At 31.8% G+C, this 26,938-nt stretch overlaps 2 protein-coding genes across 2 annotated transcripts in view; both read left to right on the forward strand.

Annotated features, from left to right (window-relative positions):
• The window catches only part of amon (amontillado), a 47,092-nt gene extending 31,798 nt beyond the window's left edge, over positions 1-15,294 (forward strand). The window contains exons 6-15 of the mRNA XM_068763286.1: positions 4-80; positions 1,905-1,993; positions 4,437-4,612; positions 9,682-9,794; positions 10,131-10,331; positions 11,118-11,193; positions 11,804-11,961; positions 13,325-13,489; positions 13,987-14,104; positions 15,060-15,294. Of these exons, the coding sequence (XP_068619387.1) occupies positions 4-80; positions 1,905-1,993; positions 4,437-4,612; positions 9,682-9,794; positions 10,131-10,331; positions 11,118-11,193; positions 11,804-11,961; positions 13,325-13,489; positions 13,987-14,104; positions 15,060-15,233 (1,347 nt within the window). The 3' untranslated portion in view covers positions 15,234-15,294. The remainder of the gene's footprint in view (positions 1-3; positions 81-1,904; positions 1,994-4,436; positions 4,613-9,681; positions 9,795-10,130; positions 10,332-11,117; positions 11,194-11,803; positions 11,962-13,324; positions 13,490-13,986; positions 14,105-15,059) is intronic.
• A 7,310-nt stretch (positions 15,295-22,604) lies between these two features.
• On the forward strand, positions 22,605-26,699 carry LOC137920055 (chymotrypsin-like). Its single transcript, XM_068763287.1, has 4 exons — positions 22,605-22,811; positions 24,193-24,381; positions 25,378-25,517; positions 26,543-26,699. Exons 1-4 carry the CDS (start codon positions 22,605-22,607, stop codon positions 26,697-26,699), a joined length of 693 nt encoding a protein of 230 aa, XP_068619388.1.
• Positions 26,700-26,938: the final 239 nt, after the last annotated feature.

Here is a 26,938-nt window from a genome sequence, read left to right on the forward strand (position 1 = left end):
CAGAACGCAGAAGCTTCGTACGATTTTAGCAGCAATGATCCATACCCTTATCCGCGGTACACTGACGACTGGTTCAACAGGTAACGCTTTGATTAACAACCAAAAGCAATCTCCAGGCTTAATTTTTAATTACAGCCGCGCTTAAAACGGCGCGAGTCCAATTGGGCGTGGAATTAATCAATTAATTATGTAACGAACTTCGAAGCTTTTTATAATTTACAGTGATAGAATCAAAATTTTAGATTTAAAATATTCATTTACAAGCATTTTATTTTGCATAAAGTCTTATTTAACTATCAAGATTAAAATATTTTTTTCAGTGTCAATAGTTTAATTTCTAAAATAACTTTCTTTAACTTCTCAGTTTTTATATTTGAAGTAAGGAAGCGAATTAATCTGAAAAAATAAAATTATTTTCTTAAAAAACTTAATTTTGTTACATATTATCCACATGTAAAAACGAAACTAAAGTTAAGAAGTCGATATCACAGATATGCATTGACGTTATTTTATTAAATCAAAAGAGAAGATAATTTTAAATTGAATTTTTAAGTACAGATGGAATAATAAAAAACTTGTGAAGCATATCATTGCTACCGCAGACCGTGTCATAGTCATTTCAGTTTTAGGGCATTCACTGCTGTAATAGACTTCCCCACAGATTTGTAATTGGTACGGGTAGAAGCGGTCTGCATCTACCCTTCAATGACCATTAAAAGTCTGTCTACCATGTGGATAAAAGAGATACGTTTCATTTGTCAGTCCGTCTCCACACCTTAAAACCCCAGCGATCATCTGTTCTGCAGTCCTGCCCACTACTTATTATGAGTTGTAGTATAAAAATATCTGATGACAAAATTATTTAAGATAGCGTTAAAAGTATACATTTGTTTGTTTGTTATTTGATACAAAAAGATCGATTTAAACTACTATTAAATCTTCTATAAAAAGTGTGAATGGAATGTCTCTGGATATCAACGTATTTGCTACATAAAGAGCTTAACATTGCGACAGTATAATACACCCAATGTATTCAAAGAATTTTATTCGTGCATCTTAAAACGTTGAAAGCGCTCAAGTTATGTACATACATGAATTCTACATCTCCATCTTTACTTTGGAATAATTTCAGACGGAATAAATTTTAAGACTTACATTCACTCGCAATTTTTTGGATTTCAAACGTATTATTTGTGTTATACACAAATGTATAACAGACATCTGGTGTAGATTATCATCAAATGTCATAATACTATTTTACATTTACACAAGAAAAATTACTTACTCAATAAAAAAACGATACTTTTCACAAAACAAACATTCACGCGTAAAAAATAACTTAATTAAAATTTAAAATAAAAATAGAGCCCATTAATCGAATTAATCACCTATGCACTTAAAATATAAATAAAGATAAATAACATTTGTACTAACCAAAAACTTCGCGACAGTATTTCAACTTGTAATCTTGACACTTACCACCGATTTTCGTACAGTGAAGCTATGCTATTTTCGTTTCAGTATTATATAATTATATATATATATATATATATATATATATATATATATATATATATATATATATATATATATATATATATATATATATATATATATATATATACATTTACGTGTATGTATATACATATATGTTATTAATTATTTCTAAAACTATTGATTTATGAATGTGACATACATTAATTTATTTACCATTTCCTCCTTCTACACTGAAAAAGTTGATCATAGTGCTATAATAACCATGTCTTAGGAAAGAGGAGCGAAGTAGTGGTCAAAGAAAAAAGATCATAAGCTGCGTCGGGCGTTAACTTACAGCGATTTCAGTTGGAAACATTCATATACCAGAACATTTTTACAAGTTTCTTATTACGTTGTATTTTTTGTAGCCACGGAACACGTTGCGCGGGCGAGGTATCCGCAGCACGTGACAATGGCGTGTGCGGCGTCGGTGTAGCTTATCACTCCAAAGTTGCTGGTGAGTACCATCTTTCACAAATAAGCGACGCCAATGAATGTACTGCGAGTGTTGCGGAATTATAGACGCTAGTTGAGTTTACAAAAAAAAACAATTTTCAGAGGGGAATCTTTTGTGCACAAAATAGACATTGAATTAACTACGAGGGAAGGGTTATCACCGACAGTACTTTGAAGAGACGTAACTGTTCCCGCCAAAGGCGCGGCTCAGGACAAGACTGGTGCTACACTGACATCACGCTTTTCTATACCAACACCAGAGTTCTTTTATTGCTGCCCTTCTCGGGTTCCAATTGTTAACGATGATCATAGGGTTACAACTCTCACGTACCAGAATTTAACAAAAGACAAATAGACAGATCCAATGCTACGGAACTCACAATTGTACGTCACTAACATAGATAATAAATTTCAATAAAAAATCTTTATCATTGCATAATTTATGTACTTGTGTAACTATAATGGAAATAAGAAAAAGAATAACCAGACATTAATAAAAAATACTCTTTTACAAATGATGGACGTGGTAAATATTAATTCTTAACTATAAATAAAAAAATAATGCCTATTCCCTATGGTCATGGACCTTACCGATTTTATTCATCTTTTTTATAAGTATACTGGTAACTTGTGAAAACTCATAGGGATAAAGAGAGATAAAATAAGAATAATAAAAGATATAAAGAGAGAAAGATTATAATATGCTAAAAAAATCTTTCGATAATATTATATACCTATAAATCATTGTGCAATCAAAATGTCGCGTAAGCTGCCCTTATAGATCACAATATTATTTTATTTAATTCAGATTTAATTTAAAATAAAGTTACTACTCTGAAATATCGAATATTAATTTTATTATTGGAATGCGACAGCGCAATTATTTCTGACAGTGTTAAGTCCTTCTGAACAGCTAATAATTCATAACCGTACTAAAGAACTAGATTTTTGAGCTTATTTTAGTCTATCTAATAACAAAATTTTAAGTTAAGTATGTAAAAATTAATAAAAATTAAATTTACTTGTATATATGAAGTAAGTCGTTTAAACCTCTGTGAAATCGTCTATGAAAACAAATCTAAGATGAATAAAACTTAAACTATACGATTATTTTTCTAAGTGTCAAGTTAATATTTTAAAAACTTAGAAGCTCTGCGATGGGCGAACATAGATCTTGTGGGCAGCGATGAACCATGTGGTCGCTGATCTAAAGTTGATACAAGGCAGTTGGCTCTTAGGAAAGCGGGAGACGTTATAAATACTTCTCCGATATGTAATTGGAACAAAAATAACTCTATTTGTTATAAACTAATATATTAGAAAGTAAACTACTTGAATATCAAATTTAATCTCAAGTACATATATATATTATTTTTCATTTTCTACTTATTTATTCTTACAAAGTCACACGCGACAATAACTTGATACTTTTCATAGTTCGTAATAGCTAACTTTTAAATCACGCTTTTACAAGAATATTGATGTACACTCAATACAGCCACCGTAGCATTAACTTATGCTCTGATGAACCGAATGATTGGCTTTATTAGAATTTTTTTATATTAATATACCTTGTTAACGACAAATTTCTGAATTCTACTTTTATTTAAGTTAGAAATGAATCCTCGAATAACTTTTGCAATCTTATAAATAACTTTCAAAATTACTTAATATATATAATAAAGGTTCAAAAAACAATAGACATTTGTTGCCGCTGTCCCACTTGTTGTTTCAAACAATAGAAAATCTAGTCTTATTTAAGTCTAAAGCTTGCTGAATAAACACAATAAACTAAAAATATGGAGTCAACATTACCGGGACTTGAAATTCTTATAATGTTAATATTATGCTATTATGCTTTCCTCTACGATTTTGCTTTATAACTGTTATAAATATTCTTGCAATACAAATCTCAACAGGTGTTTTTTTTACATTTCATACTATTGCATAGGACTGAATAAGGATCTGAGAATAGAAAGGTATACACCCGCGGAAAGAATATTATAAAAGGACGAAAGGATACCGTTTGTTGTGGTCTGTTGTGGTGGTATTCTTTTTCTCATTTTGAAATCGTGTTAAACAAGATATTATTAAAAGCGTGCCGTTGCTCTGAGCTGGAGGGCTAACATTTATGCGACGTGTGTAACGTTTGTTGTGGTATTTATAAAACCTCAAAAGGTAGAACGTTTTTTAAAATATTATATTAAATATTTATATTTTTAATATAAAATTTATGTAAATATAAACGAGATTTACATCATGTTTACTTGTAGTGCAGATTTTCTATACCTGCGCCATATTGATAAATATAACACTGTTTATCTAATATACCATAGTATATTTCAATTGAATATATTATCTCATATCGATACACAAAAAGCCAATACATAACGTAGTATCAGATAAAACACTTTCACAGTTAAAAGCTTGATATGTTAAAACAGGTATCAGAATGCTGGACCAGCCGTACATGACGGATTTGATAGAGGCAAACTCCATGGGGCACGAACCTCACAAGATTCATATATATAGTGCGTCTTGGGGACCAACGGATGATGGAAGGACAGTTGATGGACCTAGAAATGCTACCATGAGGGCTATTGTACGAGGCGTTAATGAGGTAATTTCTTCTACATTAACTTTTTATTATATTTCTTTTTGTACAATGTTAAAAAGGCTAATGACGGCGACGAAGAAGTAGTAACCTAACAGCGACGAGAGCATATAAAAATTGATAACATTTTTACTTGTTTCTTTTCCTAACTTTCACTGCTGGCTAATTCCAATAGACATTTGCTGATACCATCAGAGCGAGAGGGCAGGGCTCAGGAGTGCTTGGCTAAAAACCTCGTTTAAAGTATCGAAGCTCGAAAATTCCTCTGAGAAATCCCGGTTAGGGCTGCTACATGCCACAATTTCAACAGATTGGGACGCCAGTTTTTATTGGTCCTAACAGCCAAAGCCAAAAAAAAATGTCCATTCTCGAAGATTTTTGTACCAGGTTACTCCATAAGATGCCCACGTAAACGATCTAAGAATCCCAATCTGGTAACAATGCATGTACCAAGTTAATTCAATCCTCTTAACGCCAGTGAAATCTGTAAATACTAAAAAGACAATAACGTAGATTCAAAAAAGTTTAAAAGTGCTTATACACATTTTTAAAATCTGTTGTACTCATTATAATTTATAACATAAAAACTGAGTGTCTGACTTTTGGAGTCTAGACCAGTTATTTAATTTAGAAATATATTAGATATAAATCTTCGACAATATTCACATTCATAAAATCACTTTTCTGATAATATCGTTTAAAATAATATTTCCTTCGTTCAATATTCTTTTTATCTAACGGATAATGTGTATAGCCTTTCACTGATGTTTGCCGTAGAAAATACACCGTTCGACTAGATTCCATTATCCATTGAGTGGTTTTGCTCGAAATGAAAACGAGTAATTCTATTGATATTTACATAAACTATGAACATTAAACCCGAAGTACCTTTGTTAAAATATTATAGACCTAATTTTCCGTTGTTATTTTGTCTACTTTGATTATTATTCTCTCTTCTTCTGATTATTATTCAGCATGATTAAATAAAACACTTAGAACATAATTCAACTAAATATATATTTTTACTCTAGCAGTATGTTACTCTAGCCGTTGTATCGTACGCCGAGTACACTAATGTGTAATTATTAATATGATACATTTAACCGGCAATAAAAATATACATTAATCAACCTATACGCAACAAAAGACGAAACTCCTGATTGTAACCTTGACAACGCCCTTATGTGCTGGGAACTGACATCCTATGCTTGTTCTTGCTTACTAAATCAGCAGGTTTCAAGTGACAGTGGCGAAGGCACTTAACCTGGAAGTCTTCACAATAACTAAGCTTAAAAATTCCTTTGAATTCTCAACTTAGGATTTTTTAATTACTTTATTAAATTAGGAGGTCGCCTAACTTTTGGATCACCTAGAACGCTCTTTGCAATAATATGTACAGACAGTTTATGTAATTACGTTTTAAACATTTAATCCTCGGTTAGAATATTTAATACATTTTTATGTTTTACTTATTTCCATCTGATTTTAATTTATGAATTGAAGCAAGAATCCCATTAAAATATTCAATCGACGCAAGATTTATTGTTAGCTCGCTCCCAGATCCCAGACTGACGCTTAATTTATTTTTTTCATCTAAAGAAGCTTTACGAAGCGGAGAAAATTATGTTTGCGAGTAGAAAATGAAAATGTCTAAAATGTCTGTGAAAATTTGTACAATTATGTTTTTTAAATATTCTTTAGTTAAATTTTTGATAAAAAAAAAATCCGTATTATAGAATATGTTATAAATATGAATATTTTCATCATCAAAGTTGCAAGTGTTGCAATCCGACAAAGTGTCTGGAAATCAATAATGCTGAACAATTTTGTAAGACTTTTTATTTACACACAACAGTTTAACTCGTCGTCAGTACTTTGGAGGGGTCCAAGATCTCTACAACGCACTTGTTCCAGAGTTGTATCAATTCCATAATATCATATATGTTTCTGACATTTTGTTGGATAGTGTATATTCTGAATATATTTTTGGATTTTCGTCGTTTTTATCATTTCAATCCATAGAGGCCCACTGCAAAGCACCTCTGCACCCAAAAACATCTATGCAATAATCGTTACGCTTGGTAGGCGCGTTGACAATCGTGATGTTGTATTATGGTACACTGAGGACGCTGATGCCCATTCTCTAGAAACTTGTTTGTGATTAGTGGCAATCCTAAACAATTAATGCACAAAGTGTGGCTTATATAAGATTGTTTCTCTACTGCTGCACGTAAAAATAGAAATACATTGCAATTTTTAGTTTACCATTTTTTTCAATTTATAATCAAGTTTAGTTCATACTTCTTAACTAATGTGTCATTGTACATAACATTTATTTACAATAGGCATAATTACTACTAACCACTGACTAGTTTTTTTCGTACTTTTAGTTATTTTTCAAGATACCATTTTCATATACATAATTCTATTACTTTATTTTATTAAATTAAATACAGTAAATAAATTACATAGCGCAGACAACCGCGCAGAAAACAATGTATATCTTGTACATTGTTTTGTCAATATTTGACCTAATTCTGAAGATCTTTCTAAAATTATACTACAGCTCCGTTAAAGAAGACGATAAATCTTATACTTATAACGTCGTTCTTATGTATCACATAATATGATGTAAACAAAATTTATTAATTCTTTTTATTAATATTTCTTTTAAAATATCAATATGTGCGCGCTTATTTAAAACAATTATTATGTTATACATAACAACATTTATTACTTAATTTATTTTAAACATTACAATTAGAATTGAAAATTTACAAAAATATCTTCATTTAAGTAAATAAATTTCTGGAAGCAACTGGGTTTAGCTTCAGGCATTATGAACTATATATCATGTACTTTTGCAACATCTTACACCAAATAAAACTGCTTTGATGCACTTTTTTATATTCCTATCTAAAGATTTCTTTGTGTAAATCAACTAATAATAATTTTTCTATCTATGTAATTAACAAATATAAAGAAGCATTTGATATTTTATTACATAACTCGGTGTAGCAGGTAAACAATCAACGTTTTCTATTAAAACATTCTATCAGACTTGCAAAATATAAAGAATGGGAAGTTAACGTACAAAATTTTTCACAACATAGAAATAATTATTATATACCGTAGTTCTCGTTGTTGATCAATAGATGGTGCTAGAAGTAAATGTTAGTCAATCTTGACACATTCAAAACGTCACGAAGAAAGACACATGACACATTAGTCATTTTATGGTTCATACACTTTTAGTTATTATGACTGATTTTGAGTCGAATAATCGTCATTTATGAGAACTGTTCATTTTTTTAATCTATTCAAACAAAACGTGACAGTATATTATAAATATAACAGAGAGGGCGCTAGTGTAAATCCTTATACAATGAAAATACCTCATTGTTATATCTGACCGCGATTAATGCGGTAACCACAGTCTATTGTGGAGGGAATCCAGCGAAAGAGAATCGTTTGGCCCGAGGTTTACGCAACTAATGTGTGTACGCGAAAATACGTCTCGCTCCGTATAAACAAAGGAATTATTCGGCGAATATTCCCTTTATTAAATCCCGACTCGATATCAAAATGAATGACTCATTTAACATTCTATGTATAACAATAATTTTGCCCTGTACCGATATATACCTGTATATATACCGCTACTCGTTTTATTACGAGAGCTTTCATTTACGTCACACGTTTTGTTTTATGCGTGTACTTAATTAGGTAAATGCAGTATATTTTCCTAAAATAATAGTTTGTTTAAATTTAATATTTTGAATTTCGTGAATCGATTAAAAATAAACTTCACAAGAAAATGAAATATATACTATAATATTATAATATAACCTCAAACAAAAACGGACATAAAATTTTGCTATTTTAAAATTAACCTTATTATTATTAGTTATTTAGTAAATATACAAAGGAATAATTTGTATTGAACAACATTTATTTTTGTTATCACTACGCGATTAAAAAATTACGATTTTTATAATTACGCTTTTATTCAACGTTGGAACACCTGCCATAGTTATTTATACAAAACAACGCCTAACAAACTTTCCTCCTTTTACAATACATCGAGATAAAAGTATTCTTTTGTTTATTCTCTCACAAATAAAAGAGGTCGGCGGAACGAAGGATAATATTTAATATAATCCCTTGAGATCTCTACAAACAATGAGTTATTTCTTGTGCCTTAGGCAATTCGAATACAAAACAATAAAATTGACTTTAGTGTTTATTTATTGTTCATAAAATAACAAACATTTTCGACTTAATAACTTGACAGCTAATTATACTTACTTAATAGACAAATAACAATTGAATAGAAATATTAATATTTAAACGCTTGGCATGAGTCGAGAGCCCTACCACTATACGTATACAAAAACCTAAATTTTCTTGAACAGCTGAAAAATATTCTATGTAGGTGTCAATGCAAAACCATGTACCATATCAATTACTAAATTTTTCAGAACAATAAAATTATGTGCAATTTAAGATTTGTCGCAAAAATCAAACTTCACATGGACTCATCCAACATGGTTTCAAGACCTTTGATGCGATGATGAATGAAGCTAAAAGATACAAACAGTGATTACCTTTTAAGTTATCTTTTGTAAGTTAGTTAAACACAAAATTATGCAACATCAATCTTCTTAATGTCGACTTCTTACAAAAGTCAGCGACAAAGAGGGCTTTTATAATTTGTACTGTAATAAATTTTCTTCAAAATGTAAGGTTTCTGACAGTTTCTTTTAAGGAAATACATGGTTTGTATGACAGAATTATCGTCATGATTAAATTTTTTACAATAACTACTCAAAAACATTAATTTAATGTGTATCCAACATACATCTACAAACAAAAACATTTTCTTGGGCGCCCCGTAGAGAGAGCATAGCTCCGTTCACGTAACATACGAGTACTTGATGAAGCGCGTTTAAAAATCGCTACGCACGTCACAAATTAATATATGTGAAGTTGCATTTCATTCTTTACCAAAATGAAATATTTTGGAGTAATACTTTTATATAAAAATTGATTTATTGTGAGTATATTGTTATCAGGGTCGTAACGGACTGGGTAATATCTACGTTTGGGCCAGTGGTGATGGCGGTGAAGACGATGATTGCAACTGTGATGGATATGCAGCATCCATGTGGACGGTGTCTATTAATAGGTATTTTAACGTAATTTTCTTAGATCACAGGCCATTGTAATTTGCTCAAAGGTATCCATACCTCATGAAGTTTTTCTTCGTCATTTTCGAGCAGAGGTAATGTATTCACTCTTAATCATCTTTACCATTTCAGCACTAGACGTCTTGTGCGGCGTACACATTCTCAGTATCACTCATCATTAATAATATGTTTTTTATTTCATATATAAAGTGCTCTAAATCGAACGAGCTATGTAAAACCATAACTCATGTACCGCTTGACTACAACGGTGTTATATAAATTAAAATTATTGTGTCGTATCGTGCATTCTTAGTAACGAATGATACACTTTGCAGTGCTATAAACGACGGCCAGAACGCTCACTACGACGAATCCTGCTCTTCCACCTTAGCAAGTACTTTCAGCAACGGTGCACGAGACCCCAGCACTGGAGTAGCCACCACAGACTTGTACGGAAAATGTACTGCAACACACTCCGGCACTTCAGCTGCCGCGCCGGAAGCCGCAGGCGTTTTTGCTCTGGCTCTTCATGCAAAGTACATAATTATTCTTTACTAGTCTTGTAGTGTTAATAATAGTCATTTATTAATTTTATAATCCGCATAGGATCACATATAATAAACTACTTGTATATGTCACGAAACAAAATCCAGAAAAGTTCAGTTTGATAAAGACTAGATTGACATTCCTAATAATGACATCTTTCAACTTGAAGCTACAAGGATTCCAAAAGAGCGCTGATCTGCCACATGTCCTTACTAAACTCAAACGGATTTTTTGTGGTCCCCATCCTAATGTCTTTAATAAAGTTAATATTTATGTAGACTTCTTTACGATATATGTTTATAAAAAATCACCATAAGTATTTCTAAGCTTAAAACACAAAAACAGCTTGATTAAATCGGCTAATCTTTTGTTATATTTTCATCAAATCCCGACGAAATTTTTTATGAAGAAAAAAATGAAAAAATTCCAAGAAAAAAAAAGAATTTCGTTTTTCATACTAGCCATATAATAAATAAAACATCTATCTATCGATTCCAAATACAATTTGGCTACAACCAAAACTAAATAAAATATATTTGTTGATTGCAATGAAAATATCATGTCATCAAGTCATTCAGTGTACGAAATAAAATTAAAAACTTAATTTTGTATTATAAGTAATCATTATTTAATGTTCAAAAGTCTACTATAGATAAAGGCTGTTTTTCTTAATGTTTCGAATTCAAAAAATATCAAAACGTTTTATTCAGCTTCTAACAAGTGGAATGGTAAGCAATTTCTTTTATGACGTAAAATTAATAACCTTTTTGTTTTAGCCCGAGTCTCACTTGGCGTGATATACAACACTTAACCGTTCTTACGTCAAAGAGGAATTCTTTATATGACGCAAAGGTAGGCAATAAACGTGTGATATATTTAAAAGCATAGAACTATTACCTATTTAATTGTTCAGTAAAAATCACAGCTGTAGAAAAAATTGTACGAATGTAACATTTGTATAATAAAAATTAAAATTAATTTGGTTTTTCTTTATAAAACCATTTGACAGTACAATTACAGATTTTAAGCAAAAATGCATCTGAAGATTAATTTTAAAAAATCTATCATGCAAACCTATACAGTAGACTTTTTGTTATAAGCAGTCGTCCCATAGTGACCAAGAACCAGCAGACGCGGCGTAAATCAGCCGCAGAGTCAGGAAGTGTGAACTATTGTGGCGATCTTTGGAGAAGGCATATGCCTTGCAGTGGAAGTCTATCGGCTGATGTGTCGATGATAAATATTTCTGAATAGTATTACTAATTATGTAGCATGAGTATGTACTTAAACACACATATATGTACCTATAAAATCCTCGTAATTTAAATGCAAGTTTCAAAGCAAATACAATTATAATTTTGAATATATGAAACATTAATCAACGTTAGAGTCAATTTAATGCAATATATTACGATAATTCATCGTCGCGTGTCACGCTTTTATATTTTAGTTTCTGTTTTAGGGTCGTTTTCATTGGACAATGAATGGAGTGGGGCTTGAATTTAACCATTTGTTTGGTTTTGGCGTTCTTGATGCGGGTGCCATGACAGCTTTAGCGGCGAACTGGAGGTCCGTGCCTCCGCGGTACCACTGCGAAGCTGGCTCCATAAATACTCACACGTGTGTATATTAATGATCTATTATAAAAGATATCAAAGCTCATAGCTAAGTCAGTTGTGCTCGTAAAGTTACATATTTACATTAACACGTTCACTGCGGGCCCAATTTTGAAGAACTTTCAGCTGGTGCGGCTGAGGTCGAATCAGCCTCAAGTTGAACTTCCTAGTAGTGCGGTTGAGGCCTTTTCTGCCTCATGTTCATCAATATTTTTTTACAATATTGAGTCAATGCTTCGCAGACATAAAGAAAGCTATATTTGTCTTTGTCATACCTCATACGGTTGAGTGTAAACAGCCGCCGCACTAGAGAGAAAACACGAGTTTTACGCGCCGCACCAGTGCAAAGTCTACCATGAGGCTGAATCGACCTCAAGCCGCAGTGAACGTGTTAAGCACTTTATGCTAAAGTTTTATTGTAGATACACCACCACAGCACAATATTGTCTTGATGGGCTATTTGCTACTACAGGGCTATTTGCACAAATAATTTAATCATTATACCACGTCCATACGCTTATTAAACTGTAAAAAATTGTTCGAAATTCAAATGTTCAAGTAGAGAATTTGTCCGTGTTTTGCAAGCGTTTGTATTTAATACGATCGAAGGTCAAATAAAAAGGCTTTTTCAAAACATACACGTTTATAATATTTTATTTTTAAGTCACGTTATGTTACAGGAAATCTTAAAATAAGAATATACGTTAATAACAGATATATAGAACATCTTAATTTCAATTAGGTATAATAAAATACTATCCTAATTGAAGCTACAAGCATAGCAAAAAAAAATAAAACAAAGACAATACATGATAAAAATACATGGTAAATAATTGTAACTGTGTTATAGACAAGAGTTTTCTTCTGAATGCTCTGGTAATGTCGTGTAAAATGTCAAAAACAAGCAGTCTACGTCAACTTTAAAAATTATTTACATTCCGTCGCTCATTAAGTTATGTTTTATGAAGTTCAAGGCAATTCAGAAGTTTTTGACGTAATGTCAAGCTAATTGAAAGGTTAATAGATCTCCAGTGTAACAATGTGGCTTATTTGGGAAACACTGTGCCTGTTCATATGAACTTCTGTTACGATACCAGATGCCTTATGTACGCTTGGAAACGCTTTTGGTCTATACAATCGAGTGTCGATTTTTATTTACAAAGAACAGGGAATTATCTTGCCTATTCAAAACATACATCGCATTAGTATACGTGTGGTAGTTTTATTTGTAAAATAAAGCCAAAAGTTTTTGTGTGGGTTTGGAGTGCAAAATCAATTGCAATGTTTGTCGACGTGACATTAGACTGTTGATGGTTATCTACGGTTTAAGTAAGATGGGAAATAATTAAAACATTGGTATCCAATAGAGAAATCCCGTCGGACGGTAGCGTGACCCTTCGAATCGAGACAGCGGCGTGCGCAGGCACCGGCAGCGAAGTGCGTTACTTGGAACATGTTCAGGCTGTTGTCAGCGCTAACGCCAGCCGCCGCGGTGATCTGGAGTTCTTCCTCACCAGCCCCATGGGAACCAGGTACTAGCGTCGACTTCGGAATTCCAGAGTTTCAAGACTCTTATCATTTTACGACTGTTTTATAGTTTTATTTAGTTCGTAAACTTTTATGTAACCTTATAGAGATGAAGATCATATATATTCTCCGATAGACGATCCGCCTTTATTGTATATGCCATTCTTACAATAAGAATGGCATATACAACGTCATAATATAATTATAATAAAAAATAAATAATATATCAATAGTTGAAATAGATATTGCATAAATATATCATAAAATCCTATTAAAACATACTACGCATCGCAACATTTTTGTAAGACGTATTACGAATTAAGACCTATTACTTAAAATTTAATGAAGAAGAAAAAAAAATATCTGAAAATATATATTTCTTTATAACTAAGACCACAAGAAAATTAGTCACTTTAAAATGAAAGACAACTCGTGCACAGAATTTTCTTACATTCTAAATTTCACTATAACAATTCACACGTTGTCATAAATTTTATATTAGGTCCATGATCCTGAGTAGGCGAGCCAATGACGACGACTCCAAGGACGGATTCACTAAATGGCCTTTTATGACAACGCACACATGGGGCGAATATCCACAAGGAACTTGGATGTTGGAGGTAATTAATTATACTTTTATTACATTAAATCCACATTCACGGAAGTGATTTATTACTTTAGTAATTAATTTTGTAACAGTTATGATAATTTGTGTTTTATCATTGTATATCTGTAACGATCTTAAGCCGTCATCGTCATCATTTCTTTCGCTCAACCTCCTCTAATGGACGTAGACCTACATTGACTCCCAAAAGCGTCTTCCGGTCTTATCAAATTAGTCTGTCCACCTTGTGGCCAAGTGTTTTACTCTGCGCTTGCCAGTCCGTAGTCTCTACAATTTTAACTTGCCAATCCGCTATGTTATGCCGGTTACAATACTTCGTTTTACGAATCTCCTTATTCCTGATTCGATCTCGTATAGCAATTGAGCATAACCTTTTACAAGGCTCCTTAAGCTTTCCAATGAGTCCCGAAACGAGAGAAAACGTTTCAGTGCTATAAATCAACACTTGTATCTGCAAGTTTTATTATTAAATTAAACAGTATTAATGGATGAAAATCTTAAGATAATTTTAAATTACGTGTTTCAGAATAATAAGAGATTCTCTGAAATTCGTGGCTAAACGTATAATTCTCTATTATGATTTTTGTGCAAGCTTTTCTAATTTCGGAAAGTTTTGACGATCCGTGCATGGTTGTGTTGCGCGCTTTTGAAATGGCGTCAGTTCAGCGAGTAGCTGACCGTTCTCTATCCCTTTAATTTTCTACATTGCTTATAACTATAAGCCTTTTCAGATTTTACGAGCTCGTTCTTGCAATGTGACTGACGATTTTACGCAGACTAAAGTGAGGTCCTAGTTTTAAGATCTTTGGGAAAAGTCAAATTAGTGCAGCGCCCTGTCCACGAAATTTTTATCATTTAGCGCCAACACTTAAAACTCGTCTACGCTTTGCCTTGTACGAGATTTGATAAGAGATAAGCATTTGTAACTTCAATATATTTCATTACAAAAGGCGAGATTCAATGGAGGTTCGGGACCCAGTTCAGCATCAGGTTGGCTGCGAGGCTGGTCACTAGTGCTCCATGGAACCCGAGCTCCCCCTTACGCGCAACTCCAACCGCAGGACCCCAACTCCAAGCTTGCCGTGGTGAAGAAAGCTCACGAAGACAACGCTCTTAGCAAATAAATTAAACAGTTTCCAAATTAGATTTATTTGCCAAATACTTACTATTTAGGCAAACAAATTTAATTTCATTGACATAATTCTGCTATACTAAGGAACTAGAAAATATTAAATACGGATATAAAAGACTCTTGAATATGAAAAATTTACGTTAATGGAATATGTCTCAGTATTTATTCGTATTTTCAAAAAATAATAGTAACACATAAGCTTGAGATGTAATATCTCAGAACAAAATATAACTAACTTATTTCTAGTTCCAATAGAAAAGTGAATACTTCTGTATGAATTTCCTGTTCTCTGATAGAAATTCTCATTATTTGAATATATATTCACAATTTTTACCTAAATATTTTCATTTATTATTTTAATACTTTACTGTTGAATTTAATGTAACAAAATTAAAATTCACTTGTTTAAAACACACAAAGGAAATTGTTTAAAAGAAACTCAAAAACATTTGCCTTTGCCGATTCTGTTCAATGCTTCGCGCAAATATTATATCACGATAAATTATAACTTATGAACAATATTTTATTGAGAGTACATATATACTTCTTATTATGTGAAACGATTTCAATTTCTTCCTATTTGAAAAACAGTTATTTAAAATTATTCTTATTACATTTTTTGTTACAATTTACATCATAATCATAAAACATTGATAACTAGTATTACTAAATGAAAACAAAATATCTTTTCAGTAGTATAACTAAAAAGACATCTTGTTTTTATTTAACGTGTAATGCACTGTTTCATATAACTAAAAGTATTACGGGTAATTGCGGAACATTTTTTTTTAATTTTCAATCAAATCTAGTCATTGTTATTTATTTCACTGATTATTTTGTATTTTTAAATGAAAGTAAAAAGTGCAAATAGCAGTAGTCTTTTATTTAATATAATTACGTATGAATTTTGTTCATCTTCTTCAATTAAATTAATATTATTCGTTCAGAAAACATATCATATAACGAAACACCCAAAAACGAGAGAACCAATGATTGCCTATGTTTATTATATAATATTACGAAGTTGAGCAAGATTTATAATTAGATTTTTTAAATATTTTTAATTTTATATTTTAACAATTTGCCCAAAATATTGAGTATAGCATTCATATATAAAAAGAAATATTAATAAAAATAAATCGTAAATAAATTGATGTTTTTGAATATGGCCAAATATTAAGCGGTCTTAAATGTAAGTTTATAATAATACCCTCATGTTACTATGCTAAAAATGTTTTATTCCATAAGAATACAAATATATTAACCGATGATAAAGCCTTCGAACGGACTTAATTCGCCCAGCTGGATTAGGTCCGTGCGAGTACACTATCTTAAATGCATATAAATGTGCGTATAAGGTACAACAATCGAAAATTATATATGTATTTCTAATATAGTCATGAAAAGGTATTAAAAATATTGTATTAGGCTTAGAAGGATTTATATCAAATAAGCCTAAACTATTTTCTTAACAATAAAACATGATTTTATCTTTGATCGCATACATACGTTTTTTAATATCATACTCTTCACAACTATTTTTTATTTGAAAAATCAACTCGATAATCTTACATTTCGTTTCCATTATATCGCTTATTTACATATAATATAGATGTTAAGTACATAAACATATTTATAGAGAAAATTCTTATATGTATTATTATAGAAAATATAATGTGATTTGATGTTGTATTTGAATTAAATGACGTTTTTATAATTGATATTCCTTCCCAAAAATATTTTACTATAGGTTTCATATTGTCATTATCCAAAAAAAACAGGTGTTAATTTAAAATAAAAACAGTTTTTTACTAAAAAAAATGTTTTGGTAAATTAATAATAATTTTTTACATGAACACTAATGTAAACATTAACAAACTAGCCAAACAACTCTAAACACAAACCTTATCGTGCAAACAAATGAAAATAGAAAATATATTAATTACAAATCTCTGGCTTTTGGCAGTTTATTAATTTCTTTAGTTATCCATAAAAGATAACAAAAGATATGATAACAATTTTAATTCGAAAATACGGTTCAAAATTATGTGTATGTGTAATCTAAGGAGATTCATTACGTAAAAAAAGTAGTCAGCAAATATACTATGAAATAAACTACAAAATTAATAAAAACAAAATTAATATGAATCAAAACTTAGGAAAAGTTCATACCGGTTTTTTCTTATCTACCAACAAACACCCTGTATATTATCATTAGAAAATATTTATATCAGGGTCTAAATAAAGTAACAATCCGTAGCAGAAAAATAAGCAAACATTATATGACATATTATTCATGTTCCATAAAAACATCATCAAAAAAAAACTCTTAAAAATAAACTTTTCGATACATGGAGATTCAATATTAAAAGCTTATTCAAAATTTGAAACAACTCGGTAGTTATTTTTTATGGAAAAATCATCAGAACACTCATTTGCGCAGACAACATAATAGAACTAAACTGAATATTTCACTAAATGTTTAACACATTGAAAAAGGAAATAACCACTTCGCATCCAAATTTTTGTACTAAGAAGCAACAAGATAAGCGTGACTTCCTTAATTATTAGTGATACTGTCCGCTTAGCGAGATGAAACCTAAAATAGTGACGTCGTCGTCGAGAAATGTCATAGCCAACTTGCTCTTGTCGACTGAAACCAATGCGGCGTTCCTTATTCACTACTCCATTACACGGTTGCAGTCACAATAACCGTTTGCACTGTAGTATCAACATTCCGTCAACGTCAACGGCGCATCGAAAAAGGGAATTCCACAGAAATTTAAATCTTTATTCACATCGGTATTATATGAGCACCAGTACATCATCGTCAGCAGTGCAACGAAAAGGGGAATTCCACAGAAATAAAATTGTTCATTTACATCGGTATAAATACGGGCGACGCTCGAAGCACTTGGTGTTGTTACTACTTCAAGACCTACCGGCCCTGGGAAGAATCCCACAACACATATCTATAGTCCTAGCGATCGACCACGCAGCTCGTCGTTAAACCTCATACAGTCTTAACTAGTTACTAAAGGAACACGAAATTATTTACAATTTGTTTTTAAGCTGTTTGAGACGTAACTTAAGACCTTGTTGTGAATGTGCTCTTTGATTAAACAATTGGTCAAAGCTTAAAATCATACATAGCGTGGCTCAACTTAGCTGATGAAGAAAGTATAGCGTAACGCCAAGATATTCAGCTGAAGAAGAATTGCAGACAGTACAGCGTCTTACAACAGCTGATCTCTACCCTGTAGCTCATATTGGCTCCATATAAAATATTTAAGCTCAGAAATGACGTTTCGAGAAAAGATAAGTTTTTATTATCATTTCAACCGTAGGACTTAGGCCTTCGCCGCAGATCACCAGCGTCTACCGTTTGGAAGGAAGTCCTATGCTGCGCTAGTCGGATTTAAGAAATTATGTAAACTGTCTATGATTATAAACTTTTTTTTTTAAATACAGGCTGTAACAGGATAACCTTCATGTATTTTAGAAGGTAAAATTTTGACAAAATAAATACATATACGTGTCAATCTGGAGCAGGTACAATAATGGCTTATTTAATTACGTCGTAAAATAATTTTATTATACTACAGAAAATGCACACAATATTACAGTTATAAAGAGACAATTACATTATTCAAGTATCTTTTTTATATTAACTATAGATTATGGTTAATATAAGAGTTCTTCGAGATCACTCAACATAGTGTAGTGATGTCGTGATCACACTAAAATACTGATTTTTAATAATTATCTAGTGAAGCATTTACACTCAAACTAGCTACAAAATAATAGTAATGGAATGAAAAGAAAAACATCTAAAGTAAATGTGGTACACACAGTGTAACTATAGTAAAATGTAATTCGCTATGTATTCTCTACCAGCTGCTCAAACGTTGGAATTAGCATACCTATATTACTCATAAAAATATATAAAAATAAAATTACGCAAAAAATATGTTCTCGTTCTTTTTTGTTCATTTAACAAATGTTTTTTGAAACGTAGTTTAAATGTTTCTCTTTTTATCAGATGTTATAGATGTTGATTGGTTATAGCTTTGGAGGGGTGATTGAGAAATTCATTTGGCAGCAAAAAGTATTAAACCTTCTTCTAAAAATCTTGTATAAAGTGATCATTTTACAAGAAAAAAAATATGAATTACGACAGACCAGTAGCTTCTAGCAGTACGTAGTCTGTTAGAATAGATAGTAAACAATAAATAATTTTAATACGTAGTAGCTCGAATTTTGAAAATATCGTTTTATTTATTACTTATAAAACCATTAATTTTGAATAGGTATTACATTGGCAGCAAAGGAATTATACTTTCAACTCTTTAATGCTTTTACACACATGAGCAATCGGCCTGTCTGCCTATCAATGACTGTTCACGAACTTAAAGCATCCTCTAAACTTTAGAGGACTTGAGATGTCAAATCGAGTAGGTCAGGGCATGTCTTAAACATAATTTATTGTACAATCACGCTGGTTTGTAAATATTTATCAGCCCGAATATCAAACTTGCTATATTTAATAGTGAAAGGTTAATTTTTTTTTTGTTTCTTGTCCTATTTTTTGGAAAAAAAAATTATTGCTTAAATTAGAGGGATGTTTAAAACCTAAATTACTTAAGATTAAATTTAAAATAAAAATTGATAAACTTTCAATTTTTTTTTCCAGAGATTGTCGACTATGGTATTAAAATTATATACATTATTTTAATATATATTATGTAAATAATTATTAGAAGTAAGTACATCTTTAGTTAAACATTTAGCTTTACTAAATCGAATATGGAAAGAAAAAATTACGAACCGTTTGTAAATAGACCAGAATAATCTTCATCCAGCAATTGTTTCGCCTTGAAAAAGACAGGAAGAAGTTTACATTAGTGATTAAACTCCTAAATTATAGAGATATTTAATAGGGAAAGCGACGAAGAAAGTGCGAAATATGTAAAGTTCACAAAAATTATTATTAAAAAAGGTATTTCTTATTTTCTTACAAATATCATTGATTAAAAGTAAAGTCTGTTATGTTTAAACTAAAGTAATTATAATATTCATTAGCACTGCAGAAATAAATTTTAACAAAGCACTGAGTCTCTAAACTGTAGTGTTCCATTTCCATTGAACTTAAATTAGCATTTTAACAGTAAATTTACATAGAAATGAGTTTTATACTGGAGAGTGAAAATTAATTCTGGCGTGTTCAGTTTGTTTATTCGGGGAAATGAAACGGAGGTAAACTTTAAAATGTTTTATGTATGTTTGGCGCTTATAGTATTTGATTTTTAAAAGGAGTGACCAAGGTCTTTTATAGTACGACGCATATTTCACAATTTAAACTTTTTTTGCGCGCAGTTATAGAATATTAATTAAATTTAAAAAGTTTTATGTTAATTTTATTTTAACTCACATTAGGTTCATTTAAAACATATTATTAAAATGAATCTGTTTTGAATTTAAATATTAAAAATTGAACACATCTATTTTAATTCTCTTGATAAATCCATAAAATTTTGTTAAATAATTAATGACAATTAATACTGATTGGTAATTGGTTTTAACGAATTTTAAAGTGGAATCAATTAATTGATGTAAGTATTCACGTTATTTTAAATATAGAAATAATGTTTCAAATAATCGAAGTCAAAAATAATTCATCAAAAAGCCGCAAGTTATTTACGAAGCCACCGATTTATAATATAACAATAACAAACTATACCTTAAAAATAAAAATATAAATGTCCTACAATAATATTTTTCATAAAAACGTACTTATTCACTCGAGCTTTAGGCGGATTGCGAGGGATTAGAGATTTTCATATTGCACGATCCTGGCACCTGTCCCACGCCTTATCTACGTCTATATGATTACGTACTACGTCTATATAATACGTGGTAGTCGGACATGTGTTCTTTCTTTATGTCGTTTACGTAATATATACAGCTTATCACGTTATTTACTAGAAAATATAAGTGTCAGTTGTAATTTGTACATTTGTACATTCCCATGATATGACAAGACTTTCTTTTCATAACCTATACAAATAGTCGTTGTAAAAATCTCTGAGTGAAAATTAATATTAATTAATAAATTAATTTTCATTTTTAAGGTTTCTTAAGTGTATTTTATAACTCTTGTTAACGCAGAAGTTTCAAAAACAAATAACAAACATATTTAAACTTGTTGATTCAATGTAATAATTGCTCTACTGGAACGGCTTTATATCGAAATTAGTAAGTTAATAGCACTTAGTAGTCCTATAGCTGTCTAGCAGGAAACTGCGAGAAACTTTTACCCTATCGTTTCCGCCTGTACTAGCTTTACAATTTAATTGACACGCTCGGAGAAGTCTACTAAAAGCCTTTCATTGAGTACACTCTAATTTACATTAAAGTTAAAATTAAACTTAAATTATAAGTTATTTTCAAAAAACGTAACGCAATTTTAAACTTTTAAGTTTAAAAGTTAAAATTTAAAAAAACTTAATTTAATATTAAAGAAAAGTAAAAAAAAAGTTACAAAATATTAATCACTATTATTATTAATTTAAAACTTCTTGATTTGTTAGGTATACTATAACAATAAAAATATATACATATAATGGTCATTAATATCCAGAAATTAGTAACAATACGCAGCGGGTTTCTATTAATAAAGAGAAAACGTTTTTAATTCTCAGAGGACTCTTCTTAGGCACGTGATAAGTGTTGACAGGCGACTGACATTTGAGGGACATTCCCTTTACTCTTGGGTCTTGAGACGTCACAAAATCCATTACCAAGTCGTTTCAGGCGCGCCTTGAATATTCATTGACAATGGTGCCATGATTTTATTTTATAGAAATGTATATATACAATAACCCATCTCATAAATAACCTACCCGCAGAAATTTTAAATAAATTCACACAAAAAATATTAAACTCTTCAAATTACTTATTTTTGAATATTTAACAAAATGTATGCATCAGTTTGTGTGTAAATATAGGTGTATATAAATATATAAATATTAGATACATTTGTGTGTGTTACAAAACGTTACCTTTAATTTTCGACGCAATCAAGATTAAGAGTATTAAAAAAATCCGTGATGAAATCACTATATTTTTTGACTACATGAACCTTATCGCGTATACGCATCAAATTTAATAGCAACAATAAAAAATTTAACAGCAATATAGACGCATTAAATCACGGCAAATGCGAAATTGATTCTACAATTCGATCGTAAATTTAGCACGATATATCCAATCATTGAAATGTAAATATCACACGCTCGTAGAAATGTTTACGAGAAATGTCGTTCTATTCATGTGTGTTTCCTTTTCAAATGGCTACGATTCAATGGAACCGTACGTAGTCGGCGGTGACTATACGACAATCTCTTATTTCCCCCATTCTGTATTCCTGAACATAGAATGTGGATCAAGTTGGATTTGTGGTTCCTCGATACTGAATCAAATGATTCTTCTGACTGCAGCGCATTGCGTCTCTGATTGCAACAGGCAATGGAATATAGAAGGATATGCAGGCCATGAAGACCTTAGTAAGGTAGACGATCTTTGTTTACCTTATATATTTTATGATCATCATCATATCAGCCGATATATTCACACGCCCATACAAAGGCCTCACACATACGAGCAATTCTTTTACGTCGGTGATCTTGATGGTTTATCTGATGCTCCAAACATTTTCCATTGCTTTTAAGCCAAATTTATTTACTATACGGTAACTAAACATTAAAACCCATGAGATCAATCTGCATACCAATTTCTTATAATGGACAAAACATTTGCAAGTTTTATTTTATACTAGCTTTTCCCCGATTACATACGAAATTAAAGAACACCTCCTCTGCCCTGCTTGAATGTGAAATTTCGATAAATCCGTTGTTAGCTGACTTCTATAACGGGAACCGGAAAGTAATGTCGTTTTTGTAGACATATTTTACAAAAAAAATGTATTGATTTTTACCGCACTAGCCTTAAAATTGATACTAGATGGTAAAAGGTTGATGATAACGAAGGTGAATATATTGTTGATTAGATATAAAAACTTGTAAAAATTCAGTTGTGTATTAAGCTTAAGAAAGCGACATTATTTTCCGGTCCCCCTAATAATTAGTAAAAGAATGAGTAAAAATATTCCTTCTAAATTTCAAGTCTCTAATCCTGATGGTTCCAGAGTTTATAGTTAGAAGTCAGTAAATATTGTGTATATAAATATTAAGAGTTATTAGTTTTCTTCTTTAACCATAGCAAGACATTATAACGAGTTACGCGCAAAACGTTAAACGTTAACTCGTATAGTATTCGGAAAGGAACAGTCTATCGTTAGAAGGTAATGGAGTATTTATTTGTTGGAGAAAACAAGAAACATTGACACCTTACAAGAAGTAAAACGGTAGTTAGGTCTAGCTCTTATCTACTATGCAACGTCAGATCAGAGACAACCATTTCATTTACCTTTGAAATAAATATTAATTTACGAAATACGTTCACGTAACGATTAGTTAGGATCATCAACTTTTGCTGATGAATTAGAAGGACATATCGGAACGAGTTTGGGAGAGATCTGATCCTGCTTAAAGTTGGATTCGACGAGGTTGTGGCACCAAGCATCTCGTGCCGTGAACCCAATTCGAGTATCTTAAGGTTATCCCCTGCCTACCGTGATATTCGACTAAAACAAGTATCGGTTCTTGTGGATGGGGGCCTTAATTCAAAGCGCACCCTAGGAGGACGGCAGCGCGATGGTCTCGTGTTGCAGTGCAGCGTCGATGCTCAGTGAAATCCAGCTCTAAAGTTTCTCCATAGAGATGTTCGTTCGTACTCTGAATATCGAGCTGCTTGGACTTTAGCTACGACCCGGAGAGCAGGCTATTTAAAGGTTTTCCTACCGTTACAAAAAAACGTTTATTTCCTTTAAGGTAGTTGTCATGAGACCGGTTAAGAAATTTGTAATCCACGAACAATACAATGAGCGATCGATGATTAATGACATCGGACTCTTATGCCTTGACAATGAACTACCTTTGGGTAAATATATCCAACGAGTGACAATAAAAAGGTCCCACACTTACGAATTAGCAAGTGTTGCGGGTTGGGGCGTCATAAACGTGAGTGCCTTTTAATTTTTCTTATATAGATTTAATACCTTAGAGTAATAAACATATATATATTGCATAATTCCCATAACATAGCTAACAGCATTTGTCTATAACATAAAAGAAATAGCTTCAAGTTGTTTTACCTGTTGGTAAGTCAAACTCTACTCATAACAATGTTTTCAAATACAATTCAGATAGAATTCTTCGCAGCTCACGCAACTAACTTAACAGGTAACACGTGAGAACTTGACACAAGGCAACAGGTTTTACAATAATACCGAAACCGTTGTACTGCACCAAAGGTGTTTGCGGCAAAACGGGAGGGATATCGGCTGCTCCATTCTACTAGGCCCCTACCTCGCCCCGCTTTATGTTGCAGTACAGTGGTTTCAGTAACACTATATAGCCTACTATACAAAATAATTCCTCAAACTATGAAGTCTTCAAAATAAGAACATAATTAATGTATAATTAGGTTTCAAAAAGACCTATCATTAACCTCTTGCTATTCTGGAAACATCCTATTGCTACCCAAGCTTCTCGGAGGAAACGAGCCGTAATCTATAAGGGTATTATGCCGATTAATGAATATGAAAGATTAATAACAATTTTAGTCCTGAATAGAGCAGCGCAGTGGACATCCTACAGCTGAATTGATGATAACTAAGTCGATTTTGATTATTTATTTTTTACGAAGTGTGCACCTGCTGAGGGATCAGATCAGATAATATAAAGAATTCCAATGCTGCCTGTCTAAATAACGGTCTTATATAAAAGGATACACGCTGTCTTATCAATGGTCTAAAATAAAAAGGTACACGCACATCTTAACATTATTATCGAACCCAAAATTAAATTTGATTAAGATATGTAGGTAAACGGATTGTTGATCTGACTTTTATTTTTACTGTCCTAGCGAAAGTTGTGATGGCCTGTCAACATTATAATGAATGTTAACTTCCTTTCCTTTAATTTTTAGTGAATAAGGTTACTTAAACTTTCCAGAGGCTCACGAATACAGAAACAATGGTGCTAAAGAGAGCAAAACAACGGTTGATGACTCGACGATCATGCGCACGATATGGTTACCTAGATAAAGGTATGATGTGCGCCCGAAGCCCTGAAAAAAACACCAGTCCGGCTTCGTGAGTAACCGTGCATCTATATTTATTTCCAGAACGTTTTAGGTTATCAAATAAAATTTATACGCAGAAGGTATTTCCTCATAAACTTACTAACCGTAGATAACACCGAACCTTTTTACTGTTTCGTTGAGGACATAGAAATCCACGAACTAAAAAGGCCGTGGCATATATTGCAGACACAGTGGATATCATATAACACCAACCACATATTGCCATTTTATATCTGAAGATATTAGAAAAATATTGGTAGATTTTTACTGAGTAAGTAGATGTTGTTCATCAGAGAACTTTTCAAAATTCAAGAAAAATGTATTCCTGAATGGAATTGAGGAGGGTTTATCTATCGCCGTAGGGAAAAACCATGACTTATAATCGGTACGCTAGCCACTACTGCAGTTCTTTTTCTTTTTTGCAGCCAATAGATGCCTACTGCAAGGCGCCTAGAAGACGCACCAAAGGTCGGCATGATGACCGGTCCAGCGCTACCCGCATCCAGCGAATTCCCGTCTAATCTTAACTATGTCGTCAGTCCAATTAGTGGAGGCCTACCCATTGTGTCTATGCACCAGCGGTCACCACTCGAAAACCTTTCCACCCCAACCGCCATCAGTTGCGATAGGCTCCGCCTACTATAACTTCTAACAATATTATTGTTAATACTCCTCATCACGTTTTAATTACAAGAATAGATGTAGAGCATACAAGAACAATCAATATTTAATGGAATCAGGCGTTACCTTGCGGAAGTCCATCCTAAGTAAGAAAAGGACCAATATTTAGCCACTTCCGTACATGCAGTGGCTAAATATGGGTCCTTTTCTTACTTAAGAACAATCAACATAAGAGCACGGGACCGTACCGTGTAAGCGATGATTGCAGACTGACAATTTTCCCTTGTGTAAACGTATTTTTAGTGCGTCATTAGTAATTTTTTTTTTAATATTAACTCATTCCGACGTATACAGTATCTCAATGTTAAAATTAAAATCATTTACGATGTTTAATTATTAACATTTGTATTTCAGAGGTGATTCGGGTAGTGCGCTAATCACAAAGGACATGCAACAAATCGGATTGGTATCTTTTATATTCTCAGAGTATCCAAACACGCCGATCTACACAAATGTTTCTTACTATTATAATTGGATTAAGAGAAATTCTCGCAAGTTACATTGTAATTAAATATAGAGTAATGTAATTGTAATTAAATAATAGAAAATAAAAATTCACAACTATCTGAACATTTTATTTACTGAAGATGTCATTTCCCAGCATTCCAAGACTTCTCCGAGATCCACCGTGTTGAAGTGAGGTGATCAGGTACGATGCTCAGAACTGATCCAACCCACAGCTATAGAGAGGCTTCCTAGCAATGCTTTGACTTTGACCTTCACCGACTAGACTCCTCTCCCTGCCTAGCA

Source organism: Battus philenor, unplaced genomic scaffold (assembly GCF_028537555.1).
Source record: "Battus philenor isolate CCGP_79_NKW_IND1 unplaced genomic scaffold, ilBatPhil1.0.hap1 SCAF_17, whole genome shotgun sequence".
Taxonomy (NCBI): domain Eukaryota; kingdom Metazoa; phylum Arthropoda; class Insecta; order Lepidoptera; family Papilionidae; genus Battus; species Battus philenor.

Excerpts from the sequence above, each read along its gene's own strand:
- LOC137920055 (XM_068763287.1), top strand. The coding sequence starts at position 22,605 with ATGGAACCGTACGTAGTCGGCGGTGACTATACGACAATCTCTTATTTC. Across the intron at positions 22,812-24,192 it reads GCCATGAAGACCTTAGTAAG|GTAGTTGTCATGAGACCGGT; the intron begins GTAGACGATCTT and ends ATTTCCTTTAAG. Across the intron at positions 25,518-26,542 it reads AAAAACACCAGTCCGGCTTC|AGGTGATTCGGGTAGTGCGC; the intron begins GTGAGTAACCGT and ends TTTGTATTTCAG.